Here is a 20878-nt window from a genome sequence, read left to right as displayed (position 1 = left end):
AGCCATACCTATATATATAAAAAAAAAAAAAAAGTGTCTCTTATTATGAATGTAATAAACAACCACATTTGATAACGTTGAATGAATATTGACTAAGGGAAGAATGACAAGATATTAAGTATACTAATAAAATCAAAATTTTAAAAATATATATATTTTAATAGTAAGTGAACAGATTCTCTCATAATTATAACTTTTTTAATTAAACTATGTTATGACATTATGTGGAATTACTACTAACTGTGGCATAGCCAGGATTTTTTGTCAGCAGATTCAAAAAAGAAAGGTGCCAATTGCAATTCACAAAAAAAGTGCCATTTGCTTTCTAAAAAAGTGCCACATACCAGATTTCGGCATTGGGGGTACAATGTACCTGCTGACCCTACCCTCACTATACCACTGACTACTAAGTAGGTTTAGTAAAGACAGTTTACCACATGAAGTATTTAATTAGTTTATTGGAATTAAAGTGAAGACAATTATTACAAATAGGGCCAAACAGTGGCAACAACTAATTTTCTGTGTTTCAGATTTCTATGTTGAAATCTGCCTTCATGCCTGGATTTTTGATTTAGGATAAGTTTATAACTCGATCATGGAAGAGCAAATTGTATTGCAGGAGATACCAAGCTATTGATATACTAAGCCACTGGAGAGACATTATTTTATCACACTAACCTACAACTACCTTGGTATCTCCTTTTTAAATTTTACCAAAAGCGGCACTTTTGGTAACCAGAGAAATGGATATCTTGCAAAATTTAAAAGTAAAGGAAAGGATCATGGAAGATGATCTTGGATGTGCTCAGAGCTGGCATAAACCAGCTGGTTGCAGAAAAATGTTTATGATTTGGGGCATATCACTTGGGTGGCTTTGGGTTAACCATTGCCACCCGTGGTAGAAACATTTTGGTAACCAGAGAAATGGATATCTTGCAAAATTTAAAGTAAAGCAAAGGATCATGGGAGGTGATCTTGGATGTACCCAGAGCTGGCATGAACCAGCTGGTTGCAGAAAAACTTGGGAAAGGCAAAAAAGAACAGAATCAGGAGAAGAGTTTGTGCAAAGTGTAATGGGAAGTGATCTTTAATGTGCTCAGAGCTGTAATAAACCAGCTGGTTGCGGAAAAATATTTATAATTCAGGGCATACCACTTAGGTGGCTTTGGGTTAACCATTGCCACCTGTGGCAGAAACTTTTTGGTAACCAGAGAAATGGAAATCTTGAGGGCAGTGATCTTCAATGTTCTCAGAGCTAGCATAAACCAGCTCAGTGCATCCAAGATCATTACATTACATGTGCTTCAGCCTTACCAGTTGAACAGGCGAATCATAAACTTTTTTTGCAACCAACTGGGCTGGTCAAAAATATTTTAATTGGTTCATGATTGGGAGATGACAGACTCTAAATTACATATATGAGTAGAATCTTTTGCCTGTCATTGGCCATTTAGTATTAGTATTAGTAATGGCCGCATGGTGCAAGAAAGCCTATGGCTTATGCTGCACCAGCCAAAAAAAAATAAATAAATCCGAACAAAACAATGGTAAAAACAAAAAAAAATAAATAAATAAAATAAATAACTAAATAATAATAATTAATAAATAAAAAAAATAAAAAATAAATAAATAAAAAGGAAATTAAACCTATCATCCTATGCGCTTCCCTTACCCGAAAGTACTATCCAGATGACCTTTGAATTTCCCCAAACTGTCGGCCTCTACCACCCATGAAGGCAACTTGTTCCAGTAATTTATAACTCGCTGGCTAAAATAAAACTTCCTGCAGTCCAATCTAAACATTTCCCCCCCTGTAACTTGAATTTATGTCCCCTAGTTCTAGCATCATTTATAATCTTGAAAATTTTGTCCTCATTCATTTTACTGATGCCTCTCAGAGCCTTAAACACCTCAATCAAATCTCCTCTAAGTTGTCTAGTTTCCAAACTCTGCAACCCACATATTCAAAGTCTTTCTTCATAAGGATGCCCTTTTGCCGATCTCACCAGGCGAGTTACCCTTCTTTGCACCCTTTCAAGAAGCTCGATGTCTTTCTTTAGGTGCGGTCTCCATACTTGAACACAGTATTCCAAGTGTGGTCTAACATAAGCCTTATATAATGGGATTATCACGTCCCTATCTCTACTTGCAAAAGTTCGATAGATCATCGATAGGACATCATGGGCCTTCCTTGCAAACTGTTTACAATGCTCAGAGAATTTCATGTCTGACCGTATCGTAACACCCAAGTCCCTTTCCTCCACTACTGGGTTTAGTCGAACTCCACCAAGTGAATAAGTTTTTTTGGGATTACTGTTTCCCAGGTGTAATACCTTACACTTTGTTGGATTAAAGCACAGCTGCCATTTTTCTGACCATTCCTGAAGTCTATCTAGGTCTCTCTGAAGAAGCTCAGCTTGACAGTGATCATTAACTACTCTACCAATTTTAACATCATCTGCAAATTTAGACATCACGCCATCTATCCCTTCATCAGTGTCGTTTATGAAAATTAAAAACAACAGTGGTCCTAATACTGATCCTTAGGGAACCCCACTTCTTACATCAACCCAATCTGAGGAATAGCCATTTATCACAACCCTCTGCCTCCTGCCCTGAAGCCATCCTTCTATCCATCTAAGGATTTTCCCAGTGATTCCAACCTGTTCCAGCTTATAAAGCAACCGCTCATGTGGGACTGAGTCAAAAGCTTTGCTGAAATCTAAATAAACAATGTCGAAATTATTCCCTAAATCCAGCTCGTGAGTGACCCTTTCGAAATAGCAAACCAGATTTGTTAAACATGATTTTCCCTTTACAAAACCATGCTGAGTATCCTTGAGAATTTCAATTCGATCCAAATGATCCTGAATTCCACCCTTGATCATTGCCTCCATGATTTTCCCTACTACTGAAGTCAGACTGACAGGTCGATAATTTCCAACTTCACTTTTAGAGCCACCCTTATGTATGGGAGATACATTTGCACTTTTCCAATCCAAGGGAATCTCCCCAGAGTCTAGTGATGCTTGAATAATTAGCCTCAATGGTTCAATGCACTCGCTTGCCACCTCTCTTAAGATTATAGGGTATATTCCATCAACTCCAGGAGCCTTACTGATCTGTAGGCTCGAAAGTTTTTTCATTAATAATCTTGCAAAATTTCAATATCATTAATTACATATTTTTTAACTTCGCTCCCACAATTTCCCATTGCCACAAAAGGCTTTTCATTTGTAAATATCGATGCAAAATAACTGTTGAGTTCATCTGCAATGGCAGCTGGTGTATTTATTACTATCCCCTTTCCCTTACGTAAAGGTCCGATCTGGTTTGTCCTGCTCTTCTTGGCATTTATATATGTGAAGAATTCTTTATCCCTCCTCTTTGCTCAGTTTGCTAGTGATTTCTCATAAACTGCCTTTGCCTGTCGAACCTTTTCTGTGGCTCTATTACACATCACCTTTTCATTAAGTTGCAGAAGTCCTTGTTGGTCATCAAGTTTTCATGTTTCTTTGCAATTGCGCTGAGTCGGTTGAGCATGGTGAGCTTTAGATCCTCATTCATCTCACTCTTCAGATGATTGTAAAAGTTTTGAAAAGGGTCTTCTCGCATTACAAGGCTATGCAGGTCATTACAACATGCTTCATCAGGGTCAACGGCATTGCTGTCTTGACACATCTTACATATTTCGATTGTTTTTCGAATGTCCTAGTCTGATTCATAAAATTTACAATCTAGTATGAGCTCTTCATTGTTGTCATAGATCTTGACATACTTCATCTCTGACAGTATCTTCGTTTCCTCATTGCAAAATGGAATGTGCAGCATTACCATCTCGCACTTTGTACTCATTGAGATCCTGGGCTGCATCATAGTTTCGATAGCATATTATGCGTGGATACTGTTATTTCTTGTAGATCTCGTAGTGCTGTATGTGTAAGTTGCTAGGTAATATTACATTTTAACAATATAAATACTTGTATTGTTGCAATCATACTATTCAACAAATGGCTTCAATCAAATGGGTAATTAGACTATTGGCTTAACCTCTTCCAAATGTTAATTTGGTAGAGTAAGCAGCAGCCATGTGTATTCTATTTATCACTAACTAACATTGATTCGGTAGAGTAAGTAGTAAGAGTGAGCTAAATTACATCGTTCATGATTTCAGTTCTAGCTGTTTGAAATTTAGTAGGTGTCGTCAAAGATGTTTGCACATAAAACATCTCTCGTGCATACAGGGTATACACACGATTTTTTTTTAAATCTAATAATGTTTAACAGTTTAAATACATTTTTACATAATATTACAATGCTCCAGTTTACAGTCATTCATGTGAAACTGTATCTTTCACTGACAACCTGTGAGTAAAGAAGCAATTAGATTAGTCAGACAAGATCACCTGGATAGGCAAAGCCATACCTATCCAGGTAATCTTGTATTGTATCCTTAACTAAGAATTCTATACTCTTCACAGGCATAAAAGTCAAACAGGCAGGTCTTTAGTTGCTTGTTTCACCATTTGAGTCACCTTTATGAACAGGAGACAGTTTTGCACATTTTCAGTCTATGGAGATTTACCTGAATCCAAAGTTGTGCTTATTGTATCTAAACAGAAATCATACCCCAGACTAGAACAGCAAAGCAACGGGCAAAAATAGTGGAAGCGCTCTGGCTCAAGAGAGAACTGAGAGGGGGAAGAATTCCCCAACGCATCACAGCCTAAACAAAACGTGTACCTTGTGAAATGTTTGCAGGCTTTCTGGAACAGGACATGATCCATCCAAGGAGGATGTCTTTGTGTGTGCTATGTGCAAAGAGTGTGAAAAAATTAGGTGCCAACTCATCGTTCTGGTGGGCATTTATGAGGGTTTGAAGAGTAGGATAGATGCTCTCAAAGCAATTAAATTGGGGGACTCGTCAAGCTCTCAGCTGCCCAGCTCAATGTCAGAGGTCACGCTTGTGCATCAGACAACACAGCGGCAATCTCCAAGGCAGAATACACTGCTCCCACAGGAACTAATTATTGTCAGGGAAACAAGAAATATGTTGTGTAAAAAGGATAGGTTGAATAGGACCAGGGTATGTCTGCCAATGGCAAAAGTAGATGATGCTCTATAGCCGATATCATCTTTTAAGGGCACAAAAGATGATATTGTTGTACACGTTGGCACTAATGATTTCCAGAGGTGTTCCAGAGTTCAGTGCTGGGTTCATTGTTGTTTTCAATATTTATCAATGATATTGATGAAAGTATATCAGGTTTAATGTCTAAGTTTGCAGATGATACAATGATTGGCAAGGTGATTAATGACAGTCATCAGGGTGAGCTACTGCAACAAGATCTAGGACAGTTGGATCGATGGGCTGAGAAATGACAATTGAAGTTTTAACATTGACAAATGCAAGGTGCTGCACATGGGTAGCAGTAATCCCACACTTATTTATTAACTGTGTGGCACTACACTCAAGATATTGGAGAATGAAAAAGACCTGGGGGTAATTGTGCAGTGAGACATGAAATTCTCTGAGTAGTGCAGACATCTGCCAGGACAGCCCATGGGGTTTTGTCAATGCAATGTTCTCCCCAGGACCTATTGAATGGGCACACTGCCCGGATAAAATTTAAACGATTCTCTTGGTACCATATGGTACTGCTCCACTGATCTCAATCAGTATTATTTAGAACATTCTATGTGATCGAAATAAAAGTGACAGGAGCATATAATGTTAAATTATGAAATTAATTTTTGCTCTGTATCACTTAAGTCACATTTTAAAATAACAGAAAATTTTATAATATTGTGAAGTATTACACGGCATTCGGCATCAATTTTTCTTTTTTTTTTAATTGGCTCATTTTATGAGCTATAAATTATATTAAATTAAAAATTGTAACAATTAGAAAAGGCATAAAACATAAAATATCTTGCACCAATATTATTTTTTTCAATAAGAAGTCAAACCCAAAGGAACTTCGTTCGATCGATGCTACAATAATAATTAGGAAATAACTCTTTGACGCTGCATAGAATCACTTTGTTACTGTTGTACTGGCCACGATTCCCGATTGAACCAAATTAAGCTGAACGTTTACGGCGAGTGTAGTCAGGTGTGGATTTTCTATATTTATGCATTTACCGAGGGGGGCCGGATTCAACATTGTCGCGGGCCGGATGTTGCCCATCCCTGCTCTAGAGCAAAGTTTCCGGCACCCCCCTCCCCCCATACTTCTCCTTCAAACCATGCATGGTACTAAGTACTATAGGTTTTGATACCTTTCGTGATTGGGGGTTTTCATAAAAAAAAAACCAAAAAAAAACACCAATTGTCATTCCTCAATTTGAATTTATGCCCCCTTAGGTGAGTAATCTTAGCAGGACGAAAAATCCCATTAACATTAAGCTTGCTCAAACCATTCAAGGCCTTCATCATCATCAGCCATTTTCAATCCACTGCAGAATGAAGGCCTCTCCAGCAACTTTCCAATTCCTTCTGTTTTGAGCACTGGCCATCCATTTACTACCCAAAAACTCATGAATTTCATCTATCCATCTCCGCCTTTGTCTTCCATGTTTTCTTCTAGCTCCTCTTGGGTACCATTCTGTTATTTTCTTAGTCCATCTGTCATCATGTCTTCGAGCTATGTGTCCTGCCCAAGACCATTTTAGTTCTTTAGTTTTGATAAGCATTAGCATTAGCATTAGTAGAGGCATTTGATGCAAGAAAGCAAGCTTATGCAGCATCAGCCAAAAAAAAAAAAAAAAACCCCCACTTCTACTTCACCCCTCCGTTCGTTCAAAATACCTGTCCAGCTGAGCCTTAAACTTATTTAGGCTATCAACCTCCACGACAAGGGATGGAAGTCTGTTCCACCAACCAACCACCCGCTGGCTAAAGGCAAATTTCTGCACATCTATCCTACATCTGCCTTTCCTCGATTTGAATTTATGCCTCTCAGGTGATTATTCTGAGCTAGAGGAAGAATCCCATCAGCATTGAGCATGCTCAAACCACTCAAGGCTTTATACACCTCTATCAGATCACCTCGCTGGTGCCTAGTCTCCAGACACTGTAATTTGCAAAACTTAAGCCTTTCTTCGTAAGAGCACCCCTTTGTTCCATTCACTAATTTTGTTGCCCTTCTCTGTACTCGTTCCAGCAACACTACATCCTTCTTGAAATGAGGCCTCAGACCTGTATACAGTACTCTAGGTGTGGCCTGACCATTGCCTTATACAAGGGAATAATCACCTCCTTATCCCTGCTGGAAAAATTCCTGTATATCATTGACAATACTCCATGAGCTACTCTTGCAGCCCGTCTGCACTGCTCAAAGAACTTCATATCTGCCTGCACAACCACGCCCAAGTCCCTTTCATTCTCTACCACTGTCAGTGTAGTACCACAGAGTTGATACGTTGCTCTGGGGTTGCTGTTTCCCATGTGTAGTACTTTACATTTGTCAATGTTAAACTTCATTTGCCACCTCTCAGCCCATCTGCTCAACCTTTCCAGATCCTGTTGCAGCAGCATAGTGTCAGTAGTGTCCTTGACAACCCTGCCAACCTTTGTATCGTCTGCAATCTTGGACATTAAGCTTGATATACCATTATCAATATCATTTATAAATACAAAAAATAATAATGGACCCAACACTGAGCCCTGAGGGACTCCACTAATAACATTGGTCCAAGATGAGCAGTGCCCATTGATTACCATTCTCTGTCTTCTCCCCCTCAACCACCCCTTTATCCATAGCAGCAATTTGCCTCTAATGTCACACTGCTCCAATTTGTGTCCTTTATATAATAAGAATGTCCTTTACTTGAGTTTGCTGCCTAATCCATTTGTTTCTCTTCTTATCTAATAGTCTTATTCCCAATATAATTCGTTCCATTCTTCGCTGTGTAGTTCTCAGCTTCTCTTCCATTCTTTTGGTGAGTGCCCAAGTTTCACTTCCATAAGTCATGGTGGGGAGTATACATTGGTTCATTATTTTACGTTTCAGACAAACTGGGATATTGCTCTTCAGTATGTGACTATATTTCCTGAATGCTATCCAACCAAAATGGCTTCCAGCCATTTATCATTATTACAGCTAATAACTTGTCCCAGATAAGTATATGACTCCATCCACCTTTTCAATTACTGCTCCTTCAATCATTATTTCCCATTCCGTGGCATACTTGTTCATCATTACTTTTGTTTTAGCCATATTCATCTTTAGTCCAAAATCCTTACTAACTGTGCATAACTGATTAAGATTTTCCTCTAATTCTTTGGGATGGTGGCTTATAACCACAATGTCATCTGCAAATCATAAATGGTTTAGGTAATCTCCGTTCACAATGACTCCTTTCTGCGACCAGTCTAATCTTCTGAAAGCTTCCTCAAGGGCAGCAGTAAACAGCTTCAGAGATATTGTGACTCCTTGTCAAACTCCTTTCTCAATTTTAAATTTGCTTCAAGGCCTTATACATCTCAATTAGATCACCTTCCAGGTGCCTAGTCTCCAATGCTGCAACTTGCAGAACTTAAGCTGTTCTTGGTAAGAGAAAACCTTTGTTCCACTCACCAATCTCATTGCCCTTCTGTGTACTCATTCCAGCATCTCTGCGTGCTTCCTAAAATGTGGTCTCGAGACCTGTCTGCAGTACTCCAGGTGTGTCCTGATTATTGACTTATACAAGGGGACAATCACCTCTTATCCTTGCTAGTAAAATTTCTGTATATCATTGACAAGAGACCATGAGCTACTCTTGCAGCCAGCTGCCACTGCTCAAAAAACTTCATATCTGACTACACAATTATCCCCAGGTCCTTTTCATTCACTTCTACTACTACTACTACTATAAGTGTAGTACCACACAATTGGTACATTACTCTGGTACCCATATGCAGTACTTTACATTTGTCAATGTTAAACTTCAGTTGCCACCTCTCAGCCCATCTGCTCAACTTTGCTAGCTCCTGTAGCAGGAATATGCTATCATGTTACTGTACTTAACATCCCTGCCAACCAGGCGCCTCCGTAGCCAGGTGGGAAGGAGCAGCAGTGCGTAGCACACGCTTCTTGATTAGACCGGGGTTCGAGCCCGTCACCACCAAATACGGAGGATGCGGAAAGGTCAGGGAATGACCACTGCATATCCCCGGAGCAATATGGCCTTAGTTGCTAATGCTCATTAAAACCAAATAACAATAACCCTGCCAACCTTGTTTCATCTTCAAACTTAGACATTAACCCCGATCAATTCATCAATATTATTAATAAATACAGAAAACAACACTGAGCCCAACACTGAACACTGGGGTACTCCACTAATAACATTAGTCCATGAAGAGCAGTGTCCATTGATTACCACTCCCTTCTGTTCCCATTTAAACACCCTTTTATCCATTGTAGCACCCTGTCCTTAATTCCATACTGCTTCAATTTGTACAGTAATAAATAGTAGTCTTCCATGTGCAACTGTTTCAAAATTACAGTGTCTGGAGACTAGGCACCAGTGAGGTGATCTGATAGAGGTGTATAAAGCCTTGAATGGTTTGAGCATGCTCAATGCTGATGGATTCTTCTTGCTCAGAATAATCACCTGAGAGGGCATAAATTCAAATTGAGGAAAGACAGATGTAGGATAGATGTGAGGAAATTTGCCTTTAGCCAGCGGGTGGTTGGTTGCTGGAATAGACTTCCATCCCTTGTCGTGGAGGTTGATAGCCTAAATAAGTTTAAGGCTCAGCTGGACAGGTATTTCGAACGAACAGAGGGGTGAAGTGTAAGTGGTTATTTTTTATTTATTTATTTATTTTTTGGCTGATGCTGCATAAGCTTGCTTTCTTGCATCAAATACCTCTACTAATGCTAATGCTAAAAGATTTCCTGAAATCCAAGTATGTGATATCAAAATTTTTTCTTGCATCCAGTTCCTTTGTCACCACATCATAGTATCCAATCAAATTTGTCAGAAAAGACCTCCGTTTAACAAACCCATGCTGTGTCTTAACTATTACTGCAGTTCTTGTCTAGATGATCCTGCAATGCTTCTTTAACCAGTGACTCCATTATTTTCCCCAGAACACAAGTTAAACTAATAGGTCTGTAGTTACTTGTGCCCCCTTTGTGAATTGGCAATACACTTGCACACCTCCGGTCCCTGGGGACATCCCGTGAGTCCAAGGAAGCTCTCATAATTATCGCTAGGGGTTTGCTTGCTTCCTTTGCTGCCCCCATTAATAAAACTTGATTGATCCCATCCACCCCAGGTGCCTTCCTTATGTTTAACTTCAACAATTTCTTCTCCACTTTGCTCTCAGTTATTACAAAATTGCTTAGATCCCTGTTAGAGTTTGATAAACTTCTGGCATTCCCCTCCTTGAATAACTCCTCATGTGTGAGTTATTCAAGGACCATTGTAAAGATACAATCCGTAATCCAGTTTTTGAATGCAGAAGAAATAAAATCTTCTGATATTTATTGAAACATGCACGAGTCAACAACAAGTGGGTATACCAAAACTCTTCTAATACCTTTCTTAAACTAAGAATGGTATTGAAGGCATCGAGGATTCTCCTCAACCAGTGCTGTGCATTGTGTTTTGATACCTGAAGTCATCGTAGCAGTGGAAGAACTCGTACAAGGAAACTCTTGTATTATTCTTGAAGAATTGCCACAAAATTAGAGTTGGTTCAATTCATATTATCATTAGTAAGGAATTGTACTTTCAAAAATTGAGTGCCTGGTGGATTCTTCATTGTTTGATGCCAGAATTGAAGGAATGATGACTTACAGTGTATTTCCTGTTTCTTGAACAATATGAGTGTGAAGGAGAGACATCTTCTTAGAACAAACAGTAATTGAGAGTGAATCCAGGGTACACTGTTACTTACCAGAAGGCAAATGCTCAAGTTCAGATTGGTGTCAGACAGGCTCATCTTGACTAAAGAAAGTTTAACTAGACATTAGACTGAAAAGTGTTACCGCTGTATTCTGGGATCCTAAAGGAATGATTCCAGAATATCTTCTGGAGAGAGAGAGAGAGAGAGAGAGAGAGAGAGAGAGAGAGAGAGAGAGAGAGAGGTGGGTGGCAGAACAGTGATAAGTAACATTAAAGTCAGTAATTCGAAAGAAACATTGTTTGCTGTCCTCAGGTGTGTGCCTGCAGCACAATGATACCATTCTACAATGAATTAGATACAGAAGATGAAGTTTTAGGTATTACCTCATTCTCCATATTCACTGAACTTGTAATTGTCACCTTTTTTGGCCACTAAAAGAAGGTACAATAAGAGAATGCCACTTTTTTTTTTTATCAGGTGGAGAGGTCAAGATGGTGACTTTGACAACAACCACAAAACTTCTCTTGAGGAGCCCCTGGTATTAGTGCAGTATTTAAAATGTAATAGGGACATGCATAGTTTCCATGCTATTTGTGAAATATGTTTTATTTAGCTTTTGAATGACTTTTGTAAAAGATGATGTCACTAACAGTAAATTCTAAATGGGAAGCATTCAGGGAAATAATCATAGAAGATATGATGCTTTTATACCAACCAAGAGATGCCATTGAAGTGTTAGACCTAAATGGATGCCAGTTGAAATGATGAGACTCGTGTCAGAGAAGAAAAATACATGGGATGCATACAAATTATCAGGTGCCTCCGTAGCCAGGTGGGCAGGAGCAGCAGTCCGTAGCACATGCTTCTTGATTAGACCGGGGTTCAAGCCCGTGACCACCGCATATCCCTGGAGCAATATGGCCTTAGTTGATAATGCTCCTAAAAACCAAAAATAACAAAATACAGTATAACAAATTATCAGGTGATACAGAAGCCTGCAGTAGATGTAAACTTTGTCTACAATTAAGTCACAAAGGACGTTAGGCAAGCTAAGGCAGATTACAGAAGTATCTGACAAAAAATGTAAAGAAAAGAAGTAAAGAAGCCTTTACTTATGAATACACTAGAAGAAATGTGTCAAATCTATTAGTCTACTAGATATGGTTGGTTTAACTGTTAATGATCCACTCAGGTTGTTGACAAACTAGATATTTTGTGTCTACACATAATTATAAAAGCATCCTTGGATTCAGTGTTGTATCCAGAGTGTTTGCACCAGGAAGGGGGAGAATGTAAACTTTGTGGAGTTTACATGTAGTATATGTGTATATTTTATTATTATTTAATATTTACAACATGTGTATGTTACAAACAAATCTGTTTTTTTTTTTTTTTTTTTTTGGTTTTTTTTTTGGTAGTTGCCGCATCAGCTTCTGTGGCCATAATGCACCTCCCAAGGTTTTTGCAGTACTTTGATCCAAGCCCGAGGCGGGATTCGAACCCGCAACCTTTAGGTTGCCAGTCAGGCACTTTACCCACCTGGCTAAGCCCGGTCGGCACAAACAAATCTGTATATTTTTGAATGTTATAATAAGAGAATATGAGAAATCAAAATAGGAAACAAAAGGAAATATTTATTATTTAACATCTAAATACATGTACTAATAGTCAGTTCACAAAACCCACATTACTGACAATAATCACAGTTTAATAATATGAAAATTACCAATTAAAATTTGAAAAAAAATCACACAAATTATAATTAAACATGCAAGTATTATAATAATCTTATTCTTCTTTGCTTTTTCTGCGTATGTATCAATCACTTCATTTATCAATTTTTCTATTAACTCATTCGGCCTTCTAAGCAGATACATATATATGATTATAAAATGTATTGTTTATAGGCTGCAACCAAACAGTCTTGTTTACAGTATACAAAGGAAGAATTAGCGACAAGTAGACTCTTGCTGTGAAAAAAAAAACAAATAAAGGGAATGTGAAAACCATAAAACGAAACTGCCAACGATTGAAATAGTGGCTGCAGTAGATTCCTCTCTCTGCCTAGACGTCATTTAGCCCTTCCCCTTAAAGCTGCAGGACACTCTCTAATTACAATATTCTGAGGAACCAATTCAGGCGAACCTATTCGTGGCCTATGATCCAGTCTTTGTCTTATTTATGATATGCAAACGAAGAATTAGTCTCAAGTAGACCATTTGTGTGAAACACTATCAAAAGATGGTTTGTGTGAAAATAAAGAGAACCTGAAAAACATAAAACGAAAATGCTTAAACTTGAAATAGTGGCTTTTAGTTACAATTTGTGTCTTTTGAATTTTAGTGATTTATTTTTGCTGTGTACCACCTAATTGAGTACCACACTTGGTACTCATTAGGGGAGGTTTCTGTGGACTGAAGATGTGCAATTGTATCCTTAATTCACAGGAGGATCAAAGTTTGACATGAGTGATTACAAACCTGTTAGCTTGGTTTCCCCTCTAGGGATAATTATGAAATCTCTGGTTAAAGAAGTATTGCAGGACCATCTAGATAGGAATGCAGTCACAGCATGAAGGGGTGATCTTGCCTGACAAATCTGATTGGATACTGTGATACAGTAACAAAGGAACTAGATGCAAAAAGTAATTTTGATATCATATACTTAGCTTTCAGAAAAGCTTTTGAAACTGTTCCACATAAACTGAACTATGATTATAAAATATATTGTTTATAGGCTTAACGTCTAAGTTTTCAGATGATACAAAGTTGGCAGGGTGTTTAATAACAGTACTAAGATTTGCTACTGCAATAAGATCTAGAAAAATTTGGCAGACGGGCTGAGAAATAACAGTTAAAGTTTAACATTGACAAATGCAAGGTACTGCATATGGTTAGCAGATTACATAGTACATTAATCCAAGATTAATGTACTATGTAGTACCACAGGGTAGTGGAGAATGAAAAAGACCTGGGATAATTTTGTACTCATACATGAAGTTCTCTGAGCAGTGCAGACAGGCAGCAAGGACATGTTTGGTGTTTTTTAATGATATACAGGAATTTTTCCAGCAGGGATAATGAGGTGATTGTTCCATTTTACAAGGCAGTGATTAGACTACATCTTTGAGTACAGCCACATCTGGAAGCCTCGATTTAGGAAGGATGTGGACCTGTTGGTATGGGTGCAAAGAAGAGTAACAAGGTTGGTGAGGAGAACAAAAGGGAGTTTAATTACAGAAATACCTTTGCAAAAGATGGCCTTCGGTTCTGTAAATTCCAGCATCTGGAGACTAGGAACATGTGAGGAAATCTGATTGAGGCATTTAAGGCTTTGAATGGATTAAGTAAGCTCAATACTGATTCCATCCTTTCTTTTGCTCATACTGCACATTTGAGGGGACATAAATTCAAATTGAGGAAGGTTGGTTGCAGGAAGGTATGCGGAAATTACCTTCAGCCAGAGGGCTGTTGAGTGTTGGAATAAACCCATCTGTTGTTCTTGAAAGTGGGTAGTTTGATTAAATACAGAGAACAACTAGACATTCTTTTTTTTTTTGGCTGATGCTATATAAACTTGCTTTCTTGTATTGTTTGCCACTAACACTATTAAACACTATTAAAACATTCTTCGTACATGAATGTGGATAACAAGTATTTATTCAGTTTGTCTGCATTTTTTAACAGAATCATCAGTAGTTATGCCATTCATATCCAGTGGACCAATGTGGTTCATCCCTTTCCTTCTCCATAGCCAGCTGGGCAGGAGCAGCAGTGCGTAGCACACGCTTCTTGATTAGACCGGGGTTCAAGCCCGTGACCACCAAATACGGAGGATGCGGAAAGGTTAGGGAATGACCACCGCATATCCCGGAGCAATATTGCCTTAGTTGCTAATGCTCCTAAAAACCAAATAACTAACAAACAAACAGTTGGGCAAGACTAATAATGTTTCTTTAGGGCGCCTCCGTAGCCAGGTGGGCAGGAGCAGCAGTGCGTAGCACACGCTTCTTTATTAGACTGGGGTTCGAGCCCGTGACCACCAAATACGTAGGATGCGGAAAGGTCAGAGAATGACCACTGGATATCCCCGGAGCAATATGGCCTTAGTTGCTAATGCTCCTAAAAACCAAATAACAGTAATAACAACAACCCTTTCCTTCTAGTGTTAACATAAGCAAAGAATTCTTTGTTTATTTTCTTTGCATTTTTAGCTAAAGAGTTATCATAATTTGCCTTAGTGACTTTCTTGCCAAGTAGTTTGTAATTACTACAGATTTCTCTGACCCCTGATAATTTATAATCATCCCATGCATTTTTCTTGTCTGCGACTAGTCTGATTAGTTCATCTGACATCCATTTAGGTCTAAACATGGTATGAAGAGCATAGCAGTTTCTATGATTACTTCCCTGAATACTCCCTTGAATGTAATATTAGTGTTGATAATAATGCAATGCTTATAAATTTTCTTAACATTCTAAATCTTATTTAAATAAATTCACTTACAACCATAAATGCATTATAAATAGTAAAATCACACGCACATTAACAGAAATTAGAAGGAATGTGATGATAAAAGTGTGTTCCCAAACAGGATGGGCCATATGAAGAATGTTTAAAAATTGTATAATTTTTTAAAAGTGATAATAGTGGGTTACCAGTAGTGTAGGAAGTTCCACATATTCCACAAAATTTAGTTACTGATTGGTGGATGATGTTTGCTGATTGGTTGCTTTAAGTGTGAACAAACTCTTTGGCTGTGTTCTGAGGTATGCTGTTTTTGCACACTTATTTTGTTTAAATGTTTGATTTTTTTATAGTTAAAACATTCTGAAAATAAATCTGAACACATTTTGCTATAATTAATAAGTTATATATTATACATTATCATATATTATATTATTCTGTTTAGCAGCAATAGCTGCTAAATAGAATATTACTGTACTTGTAGATTATTTCCAGATATTTACTTTTTTCTCTCTTTCTCCCTACTTCCTTCTGTCCAGTGGTTATTAGTGCTGATTGGCTTTGCAAGGTAATTATTTAATACTTCTGTTATTTATGAGAAGCTAACTATTTTTATATATTTTCTTACATTTTTCATATGACAGTTCATCGTACATGTTTCTCTGTTTTATAAAATTTTTTTAATTGCATGCTATATTTACAGTATTTGAATATATACAGAAATTTTTTCCTCTCTTTTCACCCTAAATTATCAAAAGATCATGCTCATTTTAATTTCAGATATAAACTGTTTTTTTGGAACCACGTACTTTTGACAATTTGAAAAATAATTAGGCTATAAATTTCTAACTACTTAAATTATTTTATGGTAAAAAATGATTTCACTATTGTTTATGCTGATGCATATTTCCAATACTCAACTATATATTCATTTTTGATGTGAAGTTTAATTGAAACTTATTGAAATATCTTTATTATACTTTTAAAATGCTTAAATTACATGGTATAAATTATAATTTATATATTATATTATTGTGTGTGTGTGTGTGTGTGTGTGTGTGTGTGTGTGTGTGTGTGTGTGTGTGTGTGTGTGTGTGATTAGATAGATATATTTTTTTTTTTAATTAAAACATGAATAGTAGAAACATTTTCAACAACAACTATTTACATTCTATGTACAAAGCAAAAAAAAGGAAAGATAAAGAAAACTTAGAATGAAATACAAACGTTTCAACATTTCAATTTCAGGAAACCACCACCTCTATGTACAAGAAAACAGTTTCTTGGCGTTGGATCATTCCCATATTAAGTGTCACACGTTGAAGGTGATGGTTTGTTTGGTTTTTAGGAGCATTAGCAACTAAGGCCATATTGCTCCGGGGATATGTGGTGGTCATTCCCTGACCTTTCCGTATTTGGTGGTCATGGGCTCGAACCCCGGTCTAATCAAGAAGCGTGTGCTATGCACTGCTGCTCCTGCCCACCTGGCTACGGAGGCGCCGAAGGTGATGGACTGTTCAGTGATGGTGAAGAGGTGACCACCACTGTTCCATTCGCTGTTAAGATGATCCACAGTTTCTAGTTTTTTGCTGTGGAATTCGAGTAGAAGTCTGCTCTGCAACTTCCTCCATAGGCTCCACTTCAGATGTTGCGCCGATGTGTCGACAGGAGGCACGTCCTCACTGCTTCTTGTGTGCTTCAAGTAGAAGTTGTAAATGACGGCCTTGGCCGCAATGAATAGGAAGTTGCAGGTGGTGTGTGCTGTCTGCTCGGAGTGAAGTAGGTACCAGTAGTCCTCCGGAGTGTGGACGTGGTTTCAGGCAAGCTTTGCTGCATCCAAAGTGTATTTGACGAGTTCCTTGTTCACAGGGCATGCCAGGTATATGTGTTCCAGGGTACCTGGAGTGGCGCAGAAGAGGCAGTAGTTTGAGGAGCGTAACCTGAAGATTTATAGCTTGACTGGGGTGGGAAGGATGTTGTGCTACAGTTTCCACTGGATGTCTGCATCCAATTTGGAACATTTTGTCCTGTATGGAAGATTCCACTGAAAGTTTGATGGTGGCTTGTGGCAAGTGGAGAGGAGTGTAGGGACAACTTGGCAGGTGGATGACAGGAAAATCGTGGTTGTATGGTGAAACATGATTAGCTGATAGACTTTTTTGGAGGGTGCAGGAGACAGAGGTACCGTGTCTTCTGGTAATGTGATGACGAAGGTTGGTGTAGGCGAGGATCCAGTGACATTTCCAATCCCTATAGTTGTAGTGATGTCTGGAAGAGCTTGTGTGATCGCTGATTTTAGATGTATGTGTTGCTGCTTTGCATTTATGGTTTTAATGGGCAAATCTTCTGATCCTTTCCATTCAAGGCTTGGTGTCAGGAGGTCGCCTATGATTCTTATTCCTGCCCAGTTCCACGTAGGGAAGAAGAGAATATCATCATTTGCAGGGTCTATTATTCTTTTATTGTAGAAGAGCGGTTCTGAAAGTATTCCGGGAAGGGATGTTCTCTCAAGATTATGGTGAAGGTTTAGCTTTTTCCAGCGGTATAGTGCATCTTTATAAAACGGCGGTAGTTTGAGTGGTGCTGGTGCCATATCCATTCTCAATATTGTTGAAAGAGATAGTCCCCTAGTGGCTGTTGCTAGTAGTTTATCCATAGTGTCGGAATGTGGGTATTTTGTTTGCAGCGTCTTAAGAAGAAAGGTGATCCGGAATACTGTGATTTTGTCGTCAAGAGAGACCAACCCTTGACCCCCATGAGTAAGTGGCTGGCTAAGTTTGGAGCAGGACATCCAGTTGGTTTTATTCCAAAGGAAGCTTCGGACAGATGCCTGGATTTGGTGGAGGAAGTCAACGGGTGGAGTGAGAATTTTGAAGGTGTGCCAGAGAATGCTTGCCACCATATGATTGACCACAAGCACTCTCCCTCTCAGCGAAGATGTGGCGCACTCGCTTCTCCATTTCCTGAGTACTTTGTTCAAACGACTCAGCAATTCGGGCCAGTTCTTCTGGGAGAAAAGGAGGGTATTGCCGAGGTACACACCTAGGTATTTCTGTCCCTTGCTGGACCATGTGCCTTGGATGGGGGAGTTGGTTCTAGTTTTCCAGTTGCTGGCCCACAGGCCGCTGGTCTTACAGTGGTTGAGTTTTGCACCTGATGCTTGAGCATAGAGATCATGAGACTTTTGAATGACTTCAAATTCACTCTCGTGGCATATTGCAATTGTGAAATTATCTTCGTATGCTGAGTAGGTTATATTTAGGTGGGGTTCTGGTAGCAGCGTTCATCGGGATTGTATACTGGTGGCAATTTTATTAAGGAAAGGTTCTATGGCAATTGCGTAGAGTTGTCCAGAGAGTGGGCAGCCTTGTTTTATCCCTCTGGAATAAGGAAAGTGGCAGGTGAGCTGATTGTTGAGTTTCAGGCAGAATTTGGCTTCCTTGTATAGCAGATGGATTGCTCCGATGATGTAAGGTCCATATCCAAAGGCTTTCAAGGTTTGAAATAGGTAGCTGTGTTCAACGCTGTTGAATGCCTTTTTCTGGTCAAGGCTAATTAGTGCTAGGAATTCTCTTTGGCTGTTTGCAGTGGAGAGGAGGTCTCGGATCAGATGTACATTGTTGTGAATCGATCTTCCAGGTACAGAGTATGTTTGTTGGTGATCGATGATATCAGGGAGAGTGGCTTTTAATCTATTGGCGGTGGCTTTGGAAATGATTTTACAGTCCGTATTCATTAAGGAAATCGGGCGCCAGTTTTGTAAATTGGTGCGATCCCCTTTCTTGGGAATCAGTCGAGCGACAGAGGTGGTGACCAAAGCTGGTAGTCCATGGGACTGAGCTTCTTCAAGCATTCAAAAGAGTAGCACTCCGAGTTGATCCCAAAACGTTAGGAAGAATTCAGAAGTCAGTCCGTCCAGACCTGGTGATTTATTTTTGGAAAGGGCTTTGCATGCTGCTGTTAGTTCTTGTAGGATGATTTGTTTCTCCATGCTGCACTGGGCTGTATGGGAGATTTTTTTAATTCCTGAAAGGATTTCCTCCATTGCCTTTGTAGAGGTTTCTTGAGAACTGTAAATTTCTCTATAAAATCTTGTTACTTCAGAGAAGATTTCCTCTGAGTCTTCAGTAATGTTTCCGTTTTGCAGCTGAATGGCAGTGATGGTGGCTGATTTCTGATGAGAAAAAGTATTTGGTCGGGGCATCAGATAGATTTATGTGGGTGTATCTCGATCTGAGCAGGGTGCCTTTTGCAGCATGTTCTAAGTGGGTTTGTATGGCTTGTAGTGTTGACTGATAGGTCTGACTATCAGATGGGAGATTTTTCAGCCTTTGCTCAAGTTGATAGAGGTTATTACGCTTTTGTTGACTTTTCTGATGGCTGTAGGTTTGCGAGAATGATTTCAGTTTACTTTTAAATCTAGGCCACCATGTGTTCATGGGCTCCAATCTGTCTTTGGATTGAGCAAGGTTGGATATCGGGTCTTGCAGCTTAGAGATGTATTCCTTGTCTTGAAGAAGGCTATTGTTGAACATCCAATAAGCACCTTCACTTTTGTAGTGATTGGGTGAGAAGGAGAGCTGTAATTTGATAAAGGAGTGATCTGAGATATAAGATGGTAAATGTGTGTGATGCTTCTGACCAGGGGGATGGTGTGTTTTGGGATGTAGTATCTGTCCAGTCGGGCTTGGTAAGGTAGTCTTTCAGATGCTGTATTTGCTGATCTCCAGGTGTAGGACTTTTCTTCTGGGTGCTGGTGTCTAAATATGTCGACCAGTTCATTGTTGTTTATCAAGGCCTGCAGGTTGTTGATTAATGTTGTGCGGTGCTCAGTGCATCGTGCTCTGTCCATTTCTGGGTCAAGAGTACAGTTGAAGTTGCCAGCAAGAATGATGTGTTCTTGATCTATACTAGAGAGGTGGCTTTGTATGAAGTTGGTTATTTGAAAAGCAAGTCTGTCCTGCTGTGGCATGTAGATGTTAAAAAGGTGCAGGGTTTCCTTCTGGGGTGTATCCAGGTGGGCGTAAATTGCATAGCTGGCGATCTCTGCTATCACATTGAGCTTGCAGGCGGACTTTTGATCAAGGCCGACACTCACTCCTGCTCCATGATGTTGTTGTGTTGGAGAATGATGGAATACATATAACCAATCTGTCCATTTCAAGGATGGCCTTGTGTCTGTTTTAATATTTGTTTCTTGTAGGAAGAGTAGGTTGGCATGATGTTGTTGGACCTGGTGAAGGATCAGCTTATTACGCAATGCAGAGGCGCATCCTCTTGCATTAAGTGATAGTATGCTAAGAGTCGGCATTATCTACAGGAATAAAGGTAAGGGTTTTGCAAGTGTTGGGGCGGTTAACATCCTGATTGATGATATTGCTGTTCGAGCTTATTAATCAAGTAGTACAGGCGCTTGGATCTATTTACATCTGCTCTGTCTTTCTTTCCTTTTAGTTTGGAACGCAGATCCGTAAGTTGTGAGATCAGCTCGGGTATGTTAGAGGTGAACTTCAGAGCTGTCACCAGCTTCTGTGGGGAGCCGTGTGCTTCCCATAGAAAGGAGCA

General features: G+C 39.1%; 1 protein-coding gene across 2 annotated transcripts in view; it reads left to right on the top strand.

Annotated features, from left to right (window-relative positions):
- LOC150079387 (mitogen-activated protein kinase kinase kinase 20-like) overlaps positions 1-20878 on the top strand; it is a 269330-nt gene that overhangs the window by 82068 nt on the left and 166384 nt on the right. For both annotated transcript variants that reach the window (XM_090382216.1, XM_090382217.1), the window contains exon 6: positions 15853-15881. In XM_090382216.1, coding sequence (XP_090238342.1) covers positions 15853-15881 — 29 coding nt within the window. The remainder of the gene's footprint in view (positions 1-15852; positions 15882-20878) is intronic.

The sequence above is a fragment of the Mastigoproctus giganteus genome, chromosome 10 (genome assembly GCF_048544385.1).
Source record: "Mastigoproctus giganteus isolate SK-2022 chromosome 10, ASM4854438v1, whole genome shotgun sequence".
In the NCBI taxonomy this organism is placed as follows: domain Eukaryota; kingdom Metazoa; phylum Arthropoda; class Arachnida; order Uropygi; family Thelyphonidae; genus Mastigoproctus; species Mastigoproctus giganteus.
Note: the sequence above shows the minus strand (reverse complement) of the source record. Positions and strands in the feature narration are given on the sequence as shown.